At 46.1% G+C, this 24,535-nt stretch overlaps 1 protein-coding gene across 1 annotated transcript in view; it reads left to right on the forward strand.

The window, feature by feature from the left end:
• Positions 1-17,352, forward strand: part of LOC134087639 (vasopressin V2 receptor-like) — an 18,476-nt gene extending 1,124 nt beyond the window's left edge. The window contains 6 exon segments of the mRNA XM_062541255.1: positions 8,338-8,774; positions 9,627-9,872; positions 10,332-10,478; positions 11,605-12,239; positions 12,241-12,350; positions 14,649-17,352. Of these exon segments, the coding sequence (XP_062397239.1) occupies positions 8,340-8,774; positions 9,627-9,872; positions 10,332-10,478; positions 11,605-12,239; positions 12,241-12,350; positions 14,649-14,848 (1,773 nt within the window). The 5' untranslated portion in view covers positions 8,338-8,339 and the 3' untranslated portion in view covers positions 14,849-17,352.
• Positions 17,353-24,535: the final 7,183 nt, after the last annotated feature.

Raw genomic sequence — 24,535 nt, forward strand, 5'->3', positions numbered from 1 at the left:
GGATGCACAACCAACCACACTCCCATCACTCTGGCAGAGGTAGTCAGGCGTCACACATAAAGAAACTTATAATATGGTAGTAATGTGTGTGTGAGTATCATGCAAGTGTGTATACTGGTAGATGTGTGTGTGTGTGTGTGTGTGTTTGTGTGTGTGTGTGTGTGTGTGTGTGTGTGTGTGTGTGTGTGTGTGCGAGTGAGTGTGTGCGAGTGAGTGTGTGCGAGCGAGTGTGCATGTGCGTGTTCATGTGCCCGTGTGTCCCCGTGTCTATTTGTCCACGCTCCCCACACTCCTTAGTCAAATGTCCTTTGTAACAGCAGCAGATCCTCTGATGTTTTCTGATGGTATAATGGGCCCAGGTAGATTTACGAGTCCCTCGTGCAGCACATACTGATGATGTGTTCATTATACACACAGTAAATCACACCACCCGCCCGCGTGCTGCACCGCCTGCCACCGCTCGCAGGCAAGAGCCAGAGAGGGGCGACGCCACAAATTGGATCATTTAGGCGTGAAGGCGGCCAATACACCTCGAGTAGCATGAGATCCTCTGGCAAACGGACAGAAATTGATTGGCCGGCCATGGGCTGATGCAGATTGGGGTCGACTACATTGACAAGAGCCCGAGAAAATCCAATGGAGTGCTGATCAGCTCTGTAACCTCCACCATTGAACACAATGCAACTATATCAGCACAGCTAATGAGACACTCCCCTGGCACACTGGACTGTAAACAGTGTCCGCTCCCGCAGGTGACTGACCTTAGTCTAATGATCTTGCCAACTGAATACAAGTGCTATTTGGTTTTATTGTCCCACTCTAAATATCTATATCAGAATGATCCACTATTTGTCATTTCACGCTTCTGAATAGCCGATACTATGATTGCCCCCCCCCCCCCCCCCCCCCTCCAACCACCACCTCTGAATTCTATGGAAAATTCTGATGAAAAAATCGACTGGTCATTGTTGAACAGTTGCCTTGACTGCTGTGGGTGAGGTGACTGTGCCCTTGGCCAAGTCAGCAAAGGTTGTTGACAAATCAAGCGCATTATGAATGTTGCCGTGGGACAAATGGCCCTCAGATAAACAATCGGGTGGTGGCTCAAGGCCAGAGCCCTCAGTTTAGATCCAAGCAACAACGCGCAAGCAGCACCTGTCAAATACGGGCGAGCGCGCAAACCAACCGCATTGGGACATGTAATGGGGCGTATCCACAGTGATTACAATCTAAAGGATTGTTGGAGTGAGTGCCAAAAGGATACTGTATATCGCTATAAATCTCACAACTTGCTGTTGTGGATTGCAATCTATGTCCCTTAGAAAGATTAAATGTTATTGATAGGGTTTCTTACGAGTGCCTTTCGTTAATAAAGACAGCAAGTTAGACGGAGAGGTGAATATCTGAAAGTGTCAGCTATCAAAATAGACCGTGGGTGCGCGTGGGCATGAGTCATGGCACTTAAAATGTTCATCAACCTCCTGGACTTAGAGCAGGACACGGACCGAGGAGTGCGATGAGTCACTTGCAGCCGCGCTGATTAATTAATTTGTATGTAAATAAACCATTGTGCTGGGCAAGGCTAGATAGAGAGCAGGCAGCATTGTCAGCACTGCATGCTAATTTTTTTATAACAAAAAAAAACAGTTTCTCCCCTCTATTTCACTGACACAGCATGATTCCAATAGACTACGTCACATCCATCAGAGACGATCGTAACAACAGCACGGATACTGACAGCTGTTCCACATGTTGTGACAGCTGAGGGAATGTTGTTGTGGGTTCTAAATACAAAAGTATTTGGATACAAGCTCTCCAACAAGGCTGCACATGAGTTCAGACTTGGCTGTAACCAAATTTGAACAGACCAAAAATACACGTAAAAGTTGACTAGTAGGTAGCCTAACATAATTGAATAGCATAAAATTACGACTGACAATACCCCCATCTTTACGAAGCCCGTGAAGTGACACGGTGGAATTTGTTTTATTGATGTATTGAGGTGGGGATTTTTATTTTTTATTTTATTAATGCAAATAGTTTTGCATTCCCTCAAAAGTATTGTCAGGGGACACAAAACTATTACGAGGGAACACTAAGTACTCAAAAACAAATCCCCACCTCATATAACAATTTCCTAACATGTCTCTTCGGGGCTCCATACTGATCCGTGTGTCTGCATGTGCAATTTATTTCGTGTCTGAAGATGCGTGTGCGCAGCGTAGTCTCTCCAAATAACTTAGCTACTTATCAACTTCAGCTGACAGTAGCCTAGTTCAAATACCAGTTCACAGATACTGAATCTTCAGAAGGTTTTGGTCTACCTTCCATCCCATAATCACAAGCCTATACTCCCCCACTTAATTCAAAACCCTGCCAAACAACGATAACGATACTGGGCATTTTCATTTTCGAGCCTGTGTTTTTCCTTTGACCGCACGACCTTTTATAACTCCATGCATGCTGTTGTTCATGAATCACGCATTGGCACGTCTTCCGGTACGTCCACTTACTTGTTGTGACTACGGGAACGGCAGGGTATGGGTGACAGGTGGTAGACGCCGAGAGACGCTATACAGTTGGGCAGCAATCGCTTTCTCCAACTCCCGTTACCCTGTGCACTCGATCGTCTTTGTTTCGCTCTACTGTAATGGGGCGACTCCAGGGGCACATGGCTGAATACGTCTGCGACAGCGAGTCGAGAAGGAGAGTGGAGAGAAAATGAGGGACAGTGAACAGAAGAGGGACATAAAGGTGCAGACAGAGATCAGAGCAAAGAGATAGCACACTGACAGACAAAATCTAAAGACTTGATTAAAAAGCCTTTTTCTTTCTCGGAATTTGTGATGACATTTAATCTCAATTATTGACTACCTCGTATTGTGTTGTCTGCCTTGATCTAGCATTAGGAATAGCCTATCACTGATTTCCTTGAGAAGCTAAATGTATTTAGGCTATCTTAAACTGATTTATATAGCAATATTTTATATGATAGTAGCCTAGTTGAAGGAGGTGATATTCAGTATTTTTCAATTGTGTATATTGTGTCTTTTAAAAAGCTTATAGGCCTACTGTATGTGTAATAAAAGCTTTTTTTTTGGAAGAAATGTTCACATTTCAGCAGATTTTGCAAGTCCATTACAAATCTGTTAAACTGGTTGGAAAACAGAGTTGTACAGTATATGGCAAACACACATTTGTTTTATTTAATGAAATAAAAGAATTTTAGCTCAACATAAGTTGCTTAATAATGTGTAGTGCTGCAACAGAGCAGTAATTGGCCAGTTCATCTAATCGTTTTGTATGTTAGGCTAGTCTTTCTGTATAGTATTACCCTATTTGTGAGGTGCTTGTGTGGCTCTGCCAACACTCTTATGTAACAGTCATGAGACCCACATCCCCATACCCAGGCATGTTGTGAACAGGAGCAGGCGTTTCCACCACAGCAACTATTTAAGTAACAGAGGAATTATTTTCGGAACTCTTTTTGCATTTTTTCCGATGCAGGAACTACAGTAGGGAAATTAGACACGTTTCTTAGTTTGTAGTGGAATGTGCACTCTGTTACTGAATGGTATACTTTAAGACTTGTGAAAAAAAGGTGCCAACAGTAAGTTTGGAGCGGAATTCTATTTTGCAGTGTAGAAAATTTGATTACCTCTAGGCAGGCGGAAAGTATTGTGATGGTGTGCAAGTCCTCTCATTGAAAAAGCCCAGGAAGGGAGAAAGATAAAAAGGCTTTAATTTGATGATTACCATACATTATGAGGTACTTTGAAAAGTCCCGGCCACAAATTTGAAAATGAAGAACAATGGAAAAAAAATAGACAACAGCTGCAAGAGTGGCTCAGGGAAATTAAGGGCTAAATATTTATGCATCACAGGCATAGACCCATAATTTACATACGGTAATACTCACAGATTCTGCATTGTGGAAAAAGCAACCAGGACATCTCCTGGGTGTTCTAAACTGGTTTCAGTTCCCAGAATTATGTGAGTGGAAAATGGAGGAAGAGAACAAGTGAATGACAGAGTGAGAAAGAGAGAAAGAGAGGGAGAAATTGTGAGTGTGAGAGAGGAAGAGAGAGAGCAGAGAGCAAAAGAGTGTCTGTTGGTCAGACAGATATTTCAGTATCTACTGTGAATAGGGGAAGGGAGGATTTCTTGCCTCTATAAATCACCTAACAGATGCCAGGCTTCCAGGTAGAGACTGAATGTGGGGGCAACCTCATAACACACTCTCAGATCCGGAGAGAGAGAGAGGTGGAAATCTCAAAGGAACAAAGAAAAAATAGAGAAGGATAAACAGGCCGTACTGACTGTAGTACCAGAGTAAAGTCTCATTTGTCCCAGGACTGACACAAGAGGGATGGGTCTTGATATGTTAAGTAGACCAGTCCAGCTCTTTGACTTCATGTTAGGATTTATAGAGGAGATTATTAGAATGAATATTTTCTTCTTGAAATCACAAAGAAAAATTGTTACTTCCTGGAAATGTCACATCAATTAGATTTATTCTTTCCCAAGAGTATTCTTTATTTATTTTCTTCTTACTCATAACTAATAGATCATTGATTCCTCTGATCAGATAAATTGTGTGATTTCATTTCACATGTGCGTAGATGAAAATCACACAGCACACACCACGGCATTCTAAAATGTTGAGTCATTTGTACTTTCCAGATAGGATGCCCATCTTCAGCTTTGAAGGGCTTTTACGTTTGGTGTCAGACAGTCCCGTGTCTGTTCTGCCTGCGCTATATCAAGCCTTCATTAAGACAGCCACAGTGGCGGGAAGCTGGGATAATAGGATGACATGTAACACAAAACCTGTGAGTCAAGGGATTTCACAGCGAGGCTGGTAGTGTTGACATGACCCCAAGGAGAATTGGTCAAGTCAGGAGAATGAGACTCCTGTTTTACCAGGACAGCATAATTGATTCTGGGTGAGACATTTTCTGCAATGAATGTTGAATTCCATAGAAGGATATATGAGGGATTTTGGATGGCTGACACATTTGAAATAGTGTTTATCAGGCAAGATAAACAACTCGGTACATCTGAGAGGGCTTCATTAAAACCCAATGGTTTGAAATCATATGGGGCTTTATGGACAATAATCCCAAGGTTATCTCTGGCTCCAGGCAAGGCATTTTTACGATGTATGTAAGTCACCCCCGTAGCCAAGTGTTTTCAGCCATGTTTATGAACCTCTAAAACATGTAACTGTTACTGAGAGGAAAGGTCACAATGGTGCACGTTGCATTGCCAGGCCATGAGAACAGTATCACCTCCAAATATATGAGTTATAGAATTGGTTTTATGATTGATTCTAGGTTACACTAGCATCATTCGATGTATTATCTTTATTGGTGTTGCTTTATTTATAAAATTATATAAGCAGTCAAGAGAGGACCAAGAGCTTATCATTTTTAGTGGATGTCCATGTATGTGTTTTTTTTGTATGCGATCTCATTCTCCTATATGTCTTGAAACTTTCAGAATATAGGGGCGCGACCTCTGAAATGCTATCTGATATTTTGTGGACCTGTTTCTTTAATAACCAGTTGCTTCATGCTAGGACCCCAGATGGGTTTGCATGATGACTTACCGCATATACACAGCCGATAACCTTCACACTGCTTAGCTAAACTAAATGGCGGTGCCATGTGGGAATATGAAGGCCAAGCTTCCCGCGGTGATTTATCGGAGGAGAGAGGGGAGGGGGGGGGGGGGTCGGCCACTCAGCTTCATTTTATAAACATCAGCTCGGCAGCTGTCACGGGGAGGGCCAGAGGATGCTGCGCGGTGCGTGATTGACCGCCCCTGCCGGCGCACGTGCCGGCTTACCTGGCGCTGGCGATGATCCCTGACCTCCGCCGGCCGCCCCCCCCCCCCCCCCCCCCCCCCCCGGCACGCGCGGCCGTGAGGTGCCGACGCAGCACATTGGCGCCGAGTGACCCTGCGGCGCCCCGAGAGACCACCCTATTACACAGGGGGCAGCGGCTCCATCAAGAGCCCGCGCATTGATTTAAGATGGAGAGATAGATAGAGAGAGTGGAGGAGAAGAGAGAGCGAAGGAGGGAGGGAGGGGAGAGGGAGGTGGTGGTGATACAGGAGGCTCGCCTACCACAGACAGCGTCCAGCAGAGTGGAGGAGAAGAGAGAGCGAAGGAGGGAGGGAGGGAGGGAGGGAGGGAGGGGAGAGGGAGGTGGTGGTGGTACAGGAGGCTCGCCTACCACAGACAGCGTCCAGCACTCACTGCAGCTGAACATGTTTTTTTTGAGAGCCAGGATAGTGCCAGGATATCGCACTTTTCTCCTTATTTTCATAAGTGTGTTCTTTAGTGATAGTGCATGATGGCCCCCGGCTGTGGCATGAGCGATGAGGCAACAGCACTGGCGTGATTATGGAGGCTGAAATATGAATCAAGAGGCGTTTCTCTGGCACACCAGCACCAGGACTTTTATTCCAGCACAAATTCTCAGCTGAGGCATCACACGACAGCACCTTTCCACTTAGCCTACAGACATGTGATTCTCTCTCACACACACACACACACACACACACACACACACACACACACACACACACACACACACAGAGAGAGAGAGAGGCCACAATGCAAGCAGACACCTGAACCTGAGCACTACTCCCCATATCTCTCCCAGTGCCAGACAGAGAGAAATGTGCACCTGTTCCTTATTTTTCTTCTGTCTATCACTCACCTCAGTCTTATAAGGGCATCATGCTTCTTCTCTGCTGCTATGCTTTGCCTGTTTGCCTGTTTTCTTTTCCTTCTCCTCTCTCTTCTTTTGTCCCCCCTTCATCATTGGACACTCCATCCATCCCCTGGTAGATGTATTTATTTAAGAAAGACAGAGGCCCATATCCCATGACTCCCATGTTCCCGTAATTGTCAGTTTTACTCATTCCGATTTTATTTACTTTGCTGATATTTATTTGTATGGCCAACAAAATAAGCTGCATTTTATTGGGATCAAGGAAAGGGTGATTGCAGGGGGGGGGGGAGGGGGTAGAGGGGGGTCTGAGTGAGTGAAGAAAGAAAGGGGGTAAAAAAAAGAGAGAGTGGAATGTACGGGGGTAAGCAAGGGATGAGAGAGAGATTAAGAGAGAGAGAGAGAAGGTGAAGTGGGTGATTGAGTAGGGTGGGATAGAAGAAGGTTCTGTCAAACCGGCCTGTGGAAAGTATGGAAAGGAAAACAAACTGTGAGCGGGACTTGCGTCAAAAGAGAGGCGGACATGGCGGCCTAATTGTGGGGCAGTTACATAAAAACCATGGGCGACTTCTCCGCCTGATACCCTCTCATGGAGTAATCAGCAGACTTGAGAGATGGGATTTAACTGCACCATGCCTGTATGTTTGGAATGAGGCCCCCCCGCCCCCCCCTCCTAACCCCCTGGCAAAACCCACATGCATTTCACTTCCTCCAGTACAAGTCAAACTGCACTTAAGTACACAAGAGTGATTGCTTGACTGATTACATACCAAAAGCCATTTACTTAGCTTGAAATGTTATGGAGAAGTACGTTAAAATTATGGAAACATATAATATCTAAATGGATCTTTTTTTTTCTTTTCTTTTTTTCCAAAAGAGTGATATGCTGTTTCAAAGTGAAGAGATTATACCTTTAGACTCAACACAACACAAAATGAAATCTGATCCGTTTAATCCAATTTGTCTTGTTTGCAATTCTGGATGGTGTTTTGACAGCCCCCCTTCACTCCACCCCTTTCTCTCAGCTTGTTTTGTTGGCCAGAGGGGTAGCTTGCATTAATATTAGTCTCCGCTTCTCCACACAAAACAATACCCATGCCAGAGAAAAGGCACTTGGGATCGAGAACTGAACTGAACCCAAAAGAGAGGGTGATATGATGAGGATGGACAAAGACAGAGAGAGGAGAGAGAGAGAGAGAAGAACGGAGAGAGAGACTTTGCTATTGACCCTCAAATCATAAGTCAATTGAGGATAATCTCCCTAAGAACAGATAATGAGAGTGGACAACGCACTGATTGCTGTGACATGGCGCTCCATGGGTCAGGAGTGTTTTGGATCAGTAGTAATAAGGGCTCGATCTCATACTCGGAGTCACTACTCTTTTTTTACTGTATTCTATTTATTGTTGTGTTTATGTTTGTGTCTAACAGTCAGTGTTTGTGTATACTGTGACTGCCATCGATGTTGGGACCGATGTGCGTGTGTACTGTTGTGTTTTTTTAATGTGTCTGTGCTGTAACACTAATTGGCCTCGAGAATGTGACATTTGTTCCGTACTCTGAGTCCTGTGGTCTCTCTCCTCTCTCCCTGCCCTAGGCATGGAGGCCGTCTCTGGGGTGGCAGCTTGGGACGGGCTGGCTCAGTCCTCCTCTGCCCCGGTAGCAGCAGCGGCAGCAGCAGTGGCCGCAGCGGCGACCACGTCGGGATGGGTCAACCTCACGTCCGCCCTGTTCCCGGGGCCCGGTCCCAACGGCACCTATGGTGGCGGCGGCGGCGGGGGGTCCTCCTACTTCTGGCTCTTCCCTGAGAACGCCACGGGGAGCCCCCTGCTGGGCACGCCGGCCCCGGCGCGGCAGCGGGACCCGTACCTGGCGCGGGCCGAGATCGGCGTGCTGGGCCTGGTGCTGGCGCTCACCACGCTGGGCAACAGCTTCGTGCTGTGGGTGCTGCTGCGCCGGCGCAAGCACAACGCGCCCATGCACGTCTTCATGGTCAACCTGTGCCTGGCTGACCTGGTGGTGGCCTTCTGCCAGGTGAGACAGCCCTTATTAAGGTTTTGCATCCACGAACGTCATAATGCCTTAATGTCATGTGACCGTTTGTTTACAACTGGAGTGGTAGGCAGAGTGGTAGGCAAAACCGTACATATCAGCGGGGTTACATTATGTTACATTATGTTAATGTTGCCCTTATACCCTCGGCCTTGGGTAGCTTTTTACAGCTGATGTTCTTGCTGCTGACCAAAGTGAAGACATACCGTAATTCCCCAACTATCAGCCGCGGCTCATACATTGATTTTGCAATATTTCTTCAGCTATAAGGTTAATACACGGGGGCAGTTAATATACTGTAGTATTAATATGGTTTTGTTTCTTTAAACCTGCATAAAACACTGTCCTGCAGCTTATACACGATGTGGCTAATACACAGGAAATGACTGTCTCCCCAAACTCTCCCATATTCCCTTGGTTCCAATTCAAATGAGTGGGAGACGTTGTGTGCTCATTACAGTTTAAAAAACACTGTGAAGTGTCTTAATGGTACAGAGGTTTTCACAGATGTGGTTCATATGAGTTGTAGACGTAGGGTGCCTCTCATTTGATCTTTTATACATCCTCCCTCTCTCCTCGGGCCTCGATCCTCACTGATCTACATAAAGAATGATGGATCGGCAACAATGGGATAGTCTATCCAGTGTTAGTAAAGATCAGTGGGAACGCCCCTCGAGGATCGAGCATCGAGGATCGAGGAGAGATGTTGAGAGGCACCCCAAGCATGGAAGGGTGGGGAAGTGACCCGGAAGTGACCCTTGACCTTTGGGCCTCAGGAGTGCTGGAACAGGTTGTTGTCCAGATAAGAGCTGAAGCCTCTGGTGTTTTTTCCAGGTGCTTCCCCAGCTGGTGTGGGACATCACCGAGCGCTTCCAGGGGCCCGACGCGCTCTGCCGCCTGGTCAAGTACCTGCAGATCGTGGGCATGTTCGCCTCCTCGTACATGATCGTGGCCATGACGGTGGACCGCCACTACGCCATCTGCTGCCCGCTGCAGGCGTACCGCGGGGGGGCCGTGTCCCGCTGCAACACCCCCGTCATGGTGGCCTGGGCGCTGGCCCTCATCTTCAGCATACCACAGGTGCCAATACTGGACCATCTCACAGACACACACACACACACACACACACACCGCCTTGGTTCAGACTTAGGTGAAATAGAAATACATTTGCACAGTAGTGTATATTGTATACTCCTTCAAAGAGGCAGGCTTTGCCGTAGGACGCTATGCTGGTTATGTGCATTGTGTTGCACTAGTGGTTGGTGGCAGAGGCAGTTGGTGGCAGGTTGTAGAGGTCAGCACGTCAATGCAGCTGATACTTGGAGAGGCCCTGAACATTCCTCTCCTCTCCTCTCCTCTCCCCTCCTCTTCTCTCCTCTCCTCTTCTCTTTTCTTCTCTTCTCTTCTCCCCTTTCTTTCTTCTTCCCTCCTCCTCTCCTCTCCTCTCCTCTTCTCTCCTCTCCTATCCTCTTCTCTTCTCCCCTTTCTCTCTTCTTCCCTCCTCTCCTCTCCTCTCCTCTCCTCTCCTGTCCTTCCCAGGTGTTCATTTTCTCCAAGTCGGAGCTGGCGCCGGGGGATTTCGAATGCTGGGCCCACTTCATTGAGCCCTGGGGCCTCAAGGCCTACGTCACCTGGATGACCTTGGCCGTGTTTGTGTTTCCTGCTTTCATCATCACTGTTTGCCAGGTAAGTCGCAGAGCCCCCCTCCCCCTCTCGGGCTCTCCATTATCTCCTGAAGAAAGCGTCTGTCAACTCTGGGGAAATAAGAGTGTACTGTATGGCGGGGTAAGCCACACACACATGTCTACCTGTGTCTGCAGTCACGAGGCTGTCTCCAGCGTATGTTACATACATTATGTAATTCTCCCAAAAGAGTTTTTCTCTCTCTCTCCATCCCTCCATACTGTATGTACTGTATGGCTCTTCTCAGCGATGCGGAGAGATCAGGAGGACACTCGCTGGTGGCCTGGGAGTAATGGCTGGCGTGAGAGGTGTGAAATTTGAGTGGGAAGTTCCTCTTTAGCACGCGTAATACCACAGCACCATATAAGGAGACGGTGCGCTTGATGGTGTTTGCCTTTGATTTAGAGGGGAGAGGGAAGTACTGATTACCTCACACACACACACAGGGGCTTTTTCTCCCTACAGGCGCATGAGGGTGGGGGTGGGGGGGGGTTGAGAGGGCAGCCCAGAGACGGTCGACATTCTGATCTGAGCTGGGACGTTCTGGTCACGGCGCTTCTATTTAGGGACAGATATTCTCGTGTCCAGATATTTCTCACCACTAATTGATGTCTGATATCTGAGGCGCCACGTAAAACGGCAAACCAGAAGGGAGGGGGGAGGGATGGGGGGGCGGTGGAAAGGCAGGCTGGTCCAACCAACCAAGCGTACTTCCATGTGCTGTAGATTGAGCACTTTCCTTTCAGATATATTTGGAGGTGAACCCGATCTACCCTCTGATCGCTATCTAAATGTGCATTATGGTAAAGATAATGGCAGTGGTGGGGTTTTTTTCTACTCTGAGCTTTTTTCCATTCGTTTCCTGCTTTTGGTGGGAACCGAGTTCTTTCAGATTATTTTTACAGAGTCAGCTGTCTAAAGGTGCTCGACAGGTCACCTTATTTTAGACTCGAGCTGTATGTTGTAAGTAAGGATTTCAGTTCACTAGTACTTGGAGAAAAAACATATTTTTTTATGTCAAAGGGCTATTAAGATAGTGATTTGTTGTTTGTGTTCTATGTTGTGAGATGTTGTTTCTATGTTGTGTGTTGTTTTTGTTTATGTCCTGTACTATTTCTTTCACTTCTAGGTGCGAATATTCAGAGAGATCCATGACAACATTTACCTAAAATCAGAGAGGGTTGTGACAGCCGACCTCAAGAAGAACGCTGTGTTCTTCGGCCTCCAGACGGTCAAAACGGAGGACGATCGAATGAGAGGAAGAGCAGGCCACAGACCCAGGGAGCGGAGAGGAGGAGGAGGAGGAGGAGGAGGAGGAGGAGGAGGAGGAGGAGGAGGAGGAGGCTACCCTCTCCAGAAAAGTGAAAACAGCCACCTATGCCACCCAAACTGTAATGACTATCCGATGGACAATACGTCGGACTGCTACGACTGCATTTGTTCGGACAGCCAGTACGGCCAGTGCCCCAGCGACGTCACCCTGCCGCCCTGCTCCCACGGCAACCACAGCACGCCCGACGTCCTCCCCACCAATCAGAACCATTCCAGCTCCACGGCGGGGCCAGTCAGTCACTCTGTTTACAACCACCACCAGGAGCACGGGCCGCCCGCCTGCAGCGAGGCCGGCTGCTACGGGGGCTCCTTCTCCTGCGACCGCAGCCCCCTCAACGCCTCCTTCCCGTCGCGCTACAGTGTGGGCAGCGGCTCGCCCTTCGCCGCCCAGGCGCCCCTCAGCCCGCCGCCGCCCAGCATCTCCAGGGCCGTGTAAGACGGTGCGCATGACGCTGGTCATCGTGCTGGTCTACACCATCTGCTGGTCACCCTTCTTCATCGTGCAGCTGTGGGCAGCCTGGGACCCCAACGCACCCATCCAAGGTAAGGTCCAGGCAGGGATGGGAGGGTAGATCAGATCCAAGGGGAAATGAGTTCATATGATGTTGTGATATGCCACAGGCAGGAAGAAAGACAAAAAGATATCTGCACATTGTCTTACATGCCCCCAATGTAAGGGTAAAACGTTTCGACCACTCAGGTCTTCGTCAGGTACCACAGGCACCTTCATCAGGCTGGTGTTTGGCACCTGCTGAATTACATATGCCTGCATTTCTATGCACAGGGCAGTGGTGGGGCGTTTCATAGAAAGCTGTGTGATACTGAAAATATAATAAACATAATGCTAATAATAAAAAGAATATATGTATATATTTATTTTTTCATAAATAATATATATATAAATGTAATAATCAAGATTAAAAAAAGTATTTGAAATGTAGCTGGTAAACTGGGAAAATAAGCACTTGGAAATGTGAGGGGCAATGAGATTTAAAAAAAAAAAAAAAAAAAAAAAGACATGCGGTAAAACCCCCGAGGGGTGTTCCAGTACTTCCAGTAAGGCTTTTCCACACATCTGAAATGCATTGCGAGATGCTTAGAGACGCCGCGGGCCACAGTTCGTGGAGGGTGACATACCACGGAGAGGTAGAACATCTAATTGCCTGTGAGGTTAATCACGGTCGCCGAGGAGGAGTGCATTCCAAAACAAGTGCTTTTCTCAGACCCCTTTTTTTTGTGGAAGATTTAAGAGTCTCATTGTCAACGTAGTGTCCAGGTGCTCTCTCTCTCTCTACCGTGTCACATGAAGTGGGTTGATATTTTTACCGTGTGGTTCTGGTACGAAGGGACCAGAACCACACTGAGCACTGGACCAGACTGGACTGAACTGAAGGCACAGGGGTGCAGCTGTGCCATTAGTCATGTCAGAGTAGACCCTCATGCCCCCCCCCCCTCCCCCCCCGTCCTAATAAATAATCTGTTTGTTTCCCCCTGTTGCTTCTCCTCACTGCTCTGGCCAGAGGCTGATGTTCCAGCAGCACTGCACCACCACTAGCCTAAACTGTGAAATTACTTTCATCTGTTTAACATCCTTTCCTTTTTCCATTTCTCATTTCTTTGCCCTTTTCTCATCATCTCTCTCTCTCTCTCTCTCTCTCTCACTCTCTCTCACACACTGACAACTCATACAAACACACACATTCTCTCCCCCCCTGTCCCCCCCCGCCCCCATGCTCCCCCCTGCTCCTGTGCAGATTTATGTCAGGGGGGGTTGTGAACCCATTATGTGTCATGTATTACTCATTGCGCTTTACACCATTTTCCTTTATTCATTTCCTCTCTGGCACGCTCTTTGTTTGTTTATCATGTTCAGCCATTTGAATTTATGCGTCGAGAGAGAGACACTATAAATTCCTAATTTCTTGGAGCCGTAAAACTTCTGAAACCGAACCAACACTCTGCTGGGCTTGATCATTGCAATTTCACAGATTTGAAACGGATGGCTGCCACAGAAAATTGTGTGCTAATCAGGCCATTTACTCGGGACAAATCCCTCTCTATTGACACATACGGCTGTTTATGCATTTGGCCCTAGCACACAGCACAGCCCATAAACCTCTGATTATACCCCCTGTGTATGCCCTGCCTGCTTGCTCCCTTAACCAAATTACCCGGGCAAAATACCCCTACGTCGGAGCACACACACAGGCAGCTCAGGTTGATACCTTTTTGGTTTTGTGAGGTCTGCGTTTGCGTTCCCCCCTCGCTATCAGGAGGGAACACTGTGTCCTCCGCTCTGATGTCTATCTGCTTGTCTAAAGCCATTCCGTGCATCTAGCCAGAGAGCGCCGCCCGCGCTACAGTGCATACTGATAGAGTCGGAACCGAGGAGTCGTGACCAACAACAACACACACACACAAAAAAAGCCCCAACCTGTAGCCAGACTTGAAATAATCAAGGTCAGGGTCAAAGCTTCCCGTGCAACTTTGCATTATGTTTCTCTTGCGTGATCAGATCACATTGCTGCAGAAGAGCAACAGAAGTGTTGAGAGGAGAGGGATTAACAGTCTTCATTAGTGGACCAAGTGTGTAACAGAGTCTGTGTGTGTGCGTGTGTGTGTTTTTGTGTGTGTGTGCGCGTTTGTTTGTGTGTGTGTGTTTGTGTGTTGTGTGCGTGTGTGCGTATGTGTGTGTCTGTGTGTGTGTCTGTGTGTGTGTGCATATGTGTGTGTGCGTGTGCATGTGTGTGTGCGTGTACATGTGTGTGTGTGTGTGTGTGTGCGCGTTTGTGTGTGTGTGTGTGTGTGTGCGTGCGTGCGTGTGTGTTCTCTGACCTGCAGGGGTGGCCTTCACCATCCTGATGCTGTTGGCCAGCCTGAACTCGTGCACCAACCCCTGGATCTACACGGCCTTCTCCAGCAGCGTGTCGCGGGAGCTGCAGGCCCTCCTGCGCTGTCGCTCGCGCTCCGCCCGCCGCGGCTCGCTGCCCGACGACTCCACCGCCACACACACCTCCACCACCAAGGAGAGCCTGTACTGAGATCAGACACACACACACACACACACACACACACACACTCACGCGCCAAGGCAAACTATCTCAGGACGATGGGTCTACCTCCACCATCAAGGAGAGCCTGTACTGAGATCAGACACACACACACACACACACACACACACACTCACGCGCCGAGGCAAACTATCTCAGGACGATGGGTCTACCTCCACCATCAAGGAGAGCCTGTACTGAGATCAGACACACACACACACACACACACACACACTCACGCGCCGAGGCAAACTATCTCAGGACGATGGGTCTACTACCTCCACCATCAAGGAGAGCCTGGGCTGAGACAAACATACACACACACATTCACAGGTGTCACGGACATACACTCACGTGCCGAGGCTAAGTACCTGATGACGATGGGTCCAACATCACCCACACACACACACACCTTCACCAAGGTGAGCGTGTACTTTGGTGGCACACACACACACAAAAACACACAAATCCAGGCTCAGCGCAGGATGACATCACCATCACATACACATCTTCACCAAGGAGAGTCTGAGACACACACACACACACACACACACACACACATAAAGTCTACCCTCATTAAACTCCTGTCAAAGTGACAGATTCTGAGAAGGAGACCTTAGAAGAAGTCCTCAGCCAGGCACAAAGGCAGACATGCACACACACACACACACACACACACACACACACACACGCATGCACACACACACACACACACGCATGCACACACACACACACAAACACCACCGACACCACTACAGAGTCCTTCACCTGTATCACGATGAGGGACAGGAGAGAAGAGGGGGCCATAATTTAGAGCAATGTGTGTATGACATGGAGGAGGAGAGAACACAGAACACAGGAGGAGAGAGAGGAGAGGAGGATGGGTACAGAACACAGGAGGAGAGGGAGGAGAGGAGGATGGGTATAGAACACAGGAAAAGAGGGAGGAAAGAAGGAGCAGATGAGGGGGAGCCATACTCCACACACAGGGTGCTGAAACATTCGCTCATGGGAGACTCCATACCTCCAGTGCGCTATCTTTTCTTTTATCAGCACACGCACGCACACACACGCGCACACACACACGCTCACACACACGCTCACACACATGCACACACAAAAAAACAACACAGCTTCAATACATTTCTGAACTCCTGAACCAACTACAGTGCATACAGTACAACTTATCCACACCAATTAATCATGTAGAAAGGAGGTGAAGGAGCACTCGAGTCAACCGATTTTTTTTTCTTTCTTTTCTTCTTTTCCTTTTCTTTTTGATGAGCAATGAAGGGAACACTTTAAATCTTACACGATAATAAAACAAAACTGTTAGAAAAACTGTTGAGAAAATTTGAATACAGTTAACCGGTTGAACAAAGAGAGAGACACTTAAAGCCACTGAAGAGGAACGTTTGGTCGTTAGGGGTAAATTAAGATAGCGCATGGAAAACCTGAGACCAACACTGTCAACACCCTAAACGAAGGGAAGTTTATGGAGTGTTGAGACCAACAGATGGTCCACATTAACCAAAATGGATAACTTCACTGTATGGGACACAAGAGGATTTTCATTCACTTTGTCACCAAGACGACCAGATCTCCAGCTCACAGCCATGTTGGCGAGGCACAGTGAACAGACTCTGAAAAACAAACACACACATCGCGAAAGAGCGGTTTGGGGGATGAAACGGACTAACTGTTCCAGGGGAGATTCATCCTGAAAGCAAATGTTTTTTGTTCCTCCTTAAAAAAACGAAATCAATGTAAATATACTGATGATCAACTATAGGTGTTGTAGTGAGACTAAATCAATCTCAAAAAACGAGAACGGTCTGGACGCACACGTTTATCTATCAGATGCATTCCATGTGTTGTACGTACTCTCACCTGTAACAGTTTTAGAATGTGAAAGGGGTTGGAATGTTGTTTAGATGTCAAATAAAATGGATGTACTTGTGAGATAATAGGTCCTGCATCGTAAATGTTGTAAAATTAGAAGCAACCAAAGAGTTCCCAAATTGATGTAGAGATGAAACCTGTGAAGTAGCCTAAAGATTTCTGATGGACTCTTCAGTGGTGCTCTGTGCACACAGTGAGAACCCAGACTTACTTGATTATCTGGCCAATCAAAGTGCCTTCATGTATATTGATACATCACACATCATAGCCTGTTCTGTCACTGTTCCAAATATATTGTAACTACTGCAAAAAATAGTTTTTTTTGTACTATTGCCTGTTGTTATTATTTGCAACACCTACATTTATTTATTGCATTTTGATTAAATGCACCATACTACCTGCGTTTTGTACATGAGATATGTGATGGGTTTGTTGTTTGGTGACAAGCAGGTCCCCACCAGACATTTCAGTAGAAGCACTGGCATGTTCCATTCATGTAGACTTGCAGTACATCATGTTTGAATGAGCCTCACAAACCATTGTGTCTGGAAAAGACCCTTTTAAAGATTATATATTTAAAATAATAAATGGATATTAAATGACGTGGGCGCATTTTGTGACTGTCTTGATGGATGAGTCGAGTGAGGAGCTAAAGTTTTATTTATGCCAATCGTTTTCATCGTTTGGTTTGGCTTGCGACTAATTGGGAAAGAATTATCTGATGCTGGATGTGCTGAGACAGCTGGAATGATCCTGCTCTCATTTGTGAGATGGAGCCTTTTGTATCCATGTGTACCTTTTTCATCGCAGACTTTTCAGTGAGCTCAGAATGGAGCGGAGCCCGAGTCAGCTCTCCTCTGAGAACAGGAAGCTTTATTTAAAACCCGGTCTGAGTATAATGTAAACAACCAGCTCTAACAATCTCACATGGGGCTCACTGAAAGAATGCACGGCAGCGCAAATACATCCATCGCATAACGCTTCAAAGATGGAAGCGGCCATGCCACAGGATCATCAGACTAAAGGACTGCTCTCTCAGTCCTCTCTTTTTTCTCCCCTCTCCTCTCCTTTCATTTAATGGGGAGAGGGGGGAGTGATTTAACTGTACTCGGAGTGAAACCCTTGGTCTCTTAATAATCAAAAACTGTCCGAGCCGACCCTCCAGGTCTGATGAATGGGGTCTCCTGTGTCAACCACAGGCCAGCTGGATTTGGCGGCAGCCCATCCCGGCCCATCTCATCCAGGGGACTTGCGCTGCTGGCAGCCCGCTTGGACCTGGAGCTGATGCCGGCGCTCAAGGTCACCCATTCATTTTCTTCTCTGACGGCGTGGTATCGGGATACAGTGTGACAGGGGTATCAGGGGTGGATGAGTGATGAGTGACGCGTGGCTCACTTCGGGTCGGATTGTTCTGGAAATATCAGCTGAATTTCTCCAGTAAATATTGGGCGGGGTCACACAAGGCCAGTGACTGTCCAGGGGGGGGGGGGGGGGGGGGGAGACACGTCGGCTATCGGTTTATCGAAACTACAGTAATTTCCTGCATATAAGCCGCATTGTGTATAAGCCGCAGGCCCGCAGGACAGTGTTTTATGCAAGATAAATGAAACAAAACCATATTAATACCATATTAACTGCCCCGTGTATTAACCTCATTGTGGAAGAAATTTTGCAAAATCAATGTATAAGTCACAGCTAATAGTCGGGAAATTGCGGGTACACGGCGTTTTCAACAAGTGCAGAATCTGGCGCTGTGCACCACACGTGCAACGCATCACTGAAACCAGATCACGTCTCCGTCAGTGTACACTCACTGCGCCACAACTGCCCCAACGCTTACATTAGAGATTATCCACAGAGATAAGAGTGACAGCAACAAGGCATTACGCACAACGAGATGAACGCGAGGACGCGCCGCCGCTGAGCTGGACACGGTCACACAACACCTTAAGCCTGTGGCCCTGCGCCTGACAGCCAGCCGCTGACCAGGACTCTGTGCACAGATGTGGGCCGGATCGGGGCCAGGGTGGCCCCACGCTCAGCTGCTGTTGGGGAGAGCTGTACACCGCCTGCGTCTCAGACCGGGGGTGGGGGTGGGGCTGGGGGGGGCTGTGGGGGGGTGGGGGGGCTTTCAGCCGATGACGCCAGTCCCAGCTCTTTGGCTTGTCTGTTCCAACAGCTGCAGAAATTATTTTTGGAGGTTTGCGACTGACCGAAAAATGCAGTTACATCAAAGGCATTAGCAATATCTATATATAACAAACCGCTTGCCGAGTGGAGTGAATTAGATGTTGTCGGCAACTTGGCCATGGGAGTTTAAACGTGAAATACTGTTTTAATTTTGATAGTGGGTAAAACATTCCCAACTTTAGTGAAGTTAAATATGTTCTTGATTTTGTCAGATGGTATTTCCCACTGCAATTCTGAGTGTGGTGTGATATGGTGTGTGTGTGTGTGTGTGTGTGTTTTAACAAATTCATTCAGCAGAGTCATTCACGGTCATATGGACACTGTAATATACGCTGTATATTGAACTTCATGTCTCCAACATATCACTCTGTTTAGACTGTTGGAGCTTTTTCCCCATTCAGTTCAGTAAACATCTGCATTTGCATGTCTGGTTGAGAAATGCAGAAAAGAGACTTCATGTTGCTGCAAACAGTGTCCACGAAAGGTCAGCGGCTGTCTTTGGCAGTTTGGGTTTGTGGCCAGGCATTGGCTTTGTTTTTAGCCCACATGACAACCCACAGCCATAAAAAATGACTAGCCAAAGGCTAATATTGTCAAACACAGAGCAAACCATTTTTATTGAGGGCTTCTGGGGACTTTTACGAGCGAGATCATTTGGAAGCGTCTGACAGCGTGTTTGTCCCAGGGGCTGCTCCCTGGAACCAGCACTCCTGGAACAGCAGACAAGCGTCAGGCTCCCCTTGTCATCATACTCCCAGGGAAGTGGAAGGGTTTCTTTCCAAGGACCCATCACAGGGAAAGCATCTGCTCTGGGTGCCAGTGTAGGGAAGGAGAGGGAGAGGTGGGGCGCAAATAAAATCCTCAAATATGAATCGGCCCTTTCAGCAAAAATGAGCTGCAGGTTGGCTGCCATGGATGAGTTGACACAAACATCACACAATTGCAGGCTTCTCTCTGAGATCAAGGCAGAACAGGGACACTGACGCTAATGAGTGCTAATAGCACCACAAGACAACGTTAAGCGACACAGTCAACAAGCTCCATTCTGTCTCACAAACAGATGGGCCATTCAGAATGTGTGCAAGGACATGGCAGAACAGTTAGCCAGACATACCTTCACAGTTGGCAAATGTCCGTGGCCTACACTACATTTAGCAACATTCGCATGGGAGAGGGCAAAGTCATAAAACTAGCTGAGATTGAGATATGCGAATAAGAATTTGGTCCCTGAAGCTATCCTACCACTTTAGCTGAACAGCACACAGAAAAGGGAGGAGAGGATTATATGGAGAGCCCGGAGCAGAGATGTCTGCCATGTCTCAGTGAACCTCAGCTACAGGCACAGGTGTTGAGACTGGGCCAACGGCTCATCCATCCACGTGACTGTAATCAACCAGAGCAATGTCAGAGGATGAAAAAAGGCACAAATACCTCAGGAGATCCCACTAATGAGTTCAAGCTGACTTGTCCAGCCGTGATGAACCAAAGGAACATTCCTTGATAACCTACTAGGCTCCAGCACACGAATGGGAGAATGGGAGGACAGAGGAGCCCAGACACTCAAAGGAGGCAGCCAAGCGCAGCTGGAGAAATGACAGGCCTTTGTGAATATTCTATGTCCGTCCGTTTGCAAGCTGACGCGCACTGAGAAACGGGCTATTCTGGCCACCCTGAAATATTGATGCGTTTTGTACAGGGCAAGGTCTAAACAGGGGCTGAGATGACAGAGAGTTGTTTATATGTGAATCAGCGACTGAAAACAGAATGATTTTCATTTCGGTTCGTTCTGAGCAAAAAACATTATATTTCCGTTCCCCTTCCAGTGTTCCAAGGCCTCTCCCCTCTACATGGGAACCAGTTAGAACGTTAGAGAAAAATGGTTAATAACGTTCCTTGTCTTTTACATGTTGATTTATGTCAGGTGGCACAATGGCATAAGCCCGTTTCTGCACAACAGCTGCTTAAATCAAAATACATTAGATATCAAGGCTAAATGTTAAAAACACTGTGCCTGAATTCAGGTGTGGGGCGAGATCTGAAAGTACAGTAGGCAATTAGCCTAGCCTATATTTGATCAAAAACGTTTTTGCTTTCCAATCACACAAAGTATCACACTGTTTGCTGTTAACACAAAAAGATAAGTATATGTTTTGCCTTTTTTCTGACAGGACAGTGAAGAGAGAGGCAGGAAGCGGGTGGGAGAGAGATAGGGAGGGATCGGGAAATTACCCGGGTGGGACTCGAACCCAGGTCCCTGTGAGCACTTGGACCCAGATGTGATGGGCGCTGTAGCCAGTTGCACCAGAGCAACACCCAAAAATGATTATCTTAAAGCATAAAATAAATACTTTGAAAGTTATGGCAATGCCGTTTATCACAGATAAGAACAAAAACCTGACACTATTATTCATATTAGTTATTTCATAATTCATTTCATAATTCATTAAGAGCCTTTCAATTGGATCATTAGGCCTATAAACACAATGACCCAACTGGATCAGAACTTTTCGATACGCTGAATATTAGTACATTTTTACATTGGGTTTGTTAAAAATGAATATCGTCTGATGATTTATTGTATATCGATGTTTGAAATCCTCAAATATCGAATTCAGTATCGGCCTTTAAAATCCCATATTGGTTTGGTTCTACTCACAAGCATGATTAAAAGATGTAATTCTAATAGATGTAAAATGTTTCAGCTCCAGTCCGATTTGATTGAATATTTGGCATGGTAGATTTTTTTGCCGGTTTGGTTGTGCTCAAAGGCAATAATCCCTAATTATGCAAATTTGGAAATCGACAGATTGAGATGTACAAATATATAAGTACAAAGTGTGATTATCACACAGACTGTTATTTCACTGAGATTTAGATAAGGGTGAATAATATAACCCATGGTATATGATTGAGGGGCCCTGTAGGGGTTAAGCGAAATGTCAGAAGACTACACTGCAAAACAGGCTTAATCACATCCACTTATCGAGTGATACCACTGATTCTGACAGCAATTAAGCTATCGTCAACTAAAATACTGTTAACCTGCATTTTAAATCTGTTTTCATCATTTTATGCTATATTAAAAGCATGCAAAGATGAAAGAAAATCAACCAGCAACACTGATTTGAGTATAGAACAAAATCTGTGGTCCAAACATAAAATAATGTTTTAAATATGACCGATAGACCGACACATTCTTATTTATCATTATTTTTACTGTAATTAATCAACGTTATTGCTCGACAAGCAGATGTGAAGAGGTCTGTTTTCCGGTGTAGCCTTCTGACGTTCTGCATAACCCCTATTAAGACATATCGCATAACATAACACAGGCCCTTTCCGTAATCCATTCCTGCTCACAAGTTTGCCTGTTTAGAACTTTAAACCATTTTTGAATTTCTGGTGAGTGATTCCATATGTAGCCTTATTAGGGTTTTAATGGGCTAAATGTTTGGAATAAACATCATTTACAGAGGAATTCCATGCTCCCTTGAAAAAAAAGCGTTTTGAGTAGTCAAAACACAAAAATACAGTAATTTATTTTGATACATAAAATGGCTACAGTATGTTGTAACTTATTTTGACACATTTCAAATTAATGTGTTTGTTTTTTTTGTTTTTTTTTTAAACAAAAAAACATTCTGATGTATTTTTGCCCATCCCTGACGAGACCTCCATATTTGTATAGTGTCTTTCACACAACGTTTCAGTAAATTAGGCTTGGAAAAGTTGAGAAGATAGTGTTGGACATGAAAATCCATTTCATAAACTCACAGTAGGCCTTGCCTATTACACAGTAGAGACTCTTGATTCATAAAATCTGACTAATTTCATCCTATAAGGGGTCTGGGAAACACTATGTGGGCAGACGACTTTCCAGCCTATGGATTTTTGAATAATATTCAAATAAAGGTTAATTGGAGCAATAAATATCCAATAAAATTGAAAATGGCATATTCACTTCAGAACAAATGAAATATAATCCGTTAAAAATGTTGTTTATTTTCAACTATAATCACTGGTGAGAATGCACTTCACCAATTATTATTGTGGAAGTAAACTACCCAAGTTTCCATGATTACAGTGCATGCGGCACGTAGCTCACTTTATCCCCCCCACTACTTGACCTCTCCAGCTGATACACATGCAGAATCCCTCTTCAGTAAGCAGCTGCCCATTCTCACCAAACTCTTATCAACAAATTCAACTATGTTTATGACACATTCACATGTATGCCTATTTACCTTACGAATGCCACCACTGACGTAGTTTTCTGCTCCTATCCCTATACTACATACCTTATGGGTACGCTGTACACACACTAAGCCGCTCTACAACCAAAAGTTTGAATGCCATTTCCATTTTTATTTACTATTAATTTGTATGTACCATGTACAGTACCATCTTTTTATGTGTCAGGGAATTATATGATGTCACTATGCCACATGTATGCTAAACATGTGTTGTTCTTGTAGGTGTAAATGAACTCCACCGGCTGCTCCCTATTCTCTCTTCTCCATCGTTCCCCTTATTCCCACTGCCCTCTCCCCCTCTCCCTCTCTACCTCCCTCAGCCCCAAGATGGATCCTCCCTGGATAGAGGATGTGCTCAAAGTTTCCTCCTGTTAAAGACAGATTTTCCTTGGCACTGTCACCTTAGAGCTCTCTCTTGTGAGTCGAGGCTCTGAGCTCTGTGAAGCGCCTTGAGAGAATGTCAACGGTCGCTGTCATCGTAACAATAAAATTGATTTGCGTTGACTAAAGTGGCAGGTATGCCTCAGTCAGGACGGCTGCTTGTGACGTGACGTGTCTCTACTGCAGGGATCAGCTGCGAGCTGGTATGCCCACCACCAGTCTCCTCAGAGACCCAAAGATCCATGCCAAGAAACACAACACAGAGAAGATCAGCTTCCATCCCACCACACTTTAGTCATGTTTATCCTCCAGTCAAGAGCAATATTCCTCCCATTCACATTTGTTTATTTTCCCCCCACCTTTTCTATAGGCAGTGCATTACCTCCTAATAAGCATGTAATGAGTTACACCTTGGGTATTACTCTGACCTTAGACAACCCTATCTACGCACAGATAGCGAAGTGATCAAATAGCCTTTAAGAGCTAAGGGAATCTCACCATAAGTCTATAATGCATGAAACTCCTTAGCCTGTTTGTATTGACTTTATTGGAAGCTCAGCCGCAATATTACTTTAACTTAATTTAATCTGAGCCACTTCTACATATTTAATGAGGACCAACTCGTAGGCCAAAATCCTTTGAAATATTGTACACGATCCCAGAAGAAATAGCCATCAGCATGCAATAATAAAGCAAAAAAAGGTACACAATGTGCGCAGGCTGCAATTTGTTTTCACCGTCCTTCACAGTACAGATTCAAAAGGACACTTGGCGTGCAGTCCTTCATATGCATACATGGAAAAAGCGTTGGCGCTAAGAGCCAGTAGACGTGTTATTTTAACCTTGGAGAAACATGAGCATGAATAAATGTAAACAGGATGTAAAGGAGCTTATGGAGAAGGGAGTGATGACGAGCCCAGTGCGAGCGCCGTCCCAGTTTATTTGTTCATAC

Source organism: Sardina pilchardus, chromosome 7 (assembly GCF_963854185.1).
Source record: "Sardina pilchardus chromosome 7, fSarPil1.1, whole genome shotgun sequence".
NCBI lineage: Eukaryota > Metazoa > Chordata > Actinopteri > Clupeiformes > Clupeidae > Sardina > Sardina pilchardus.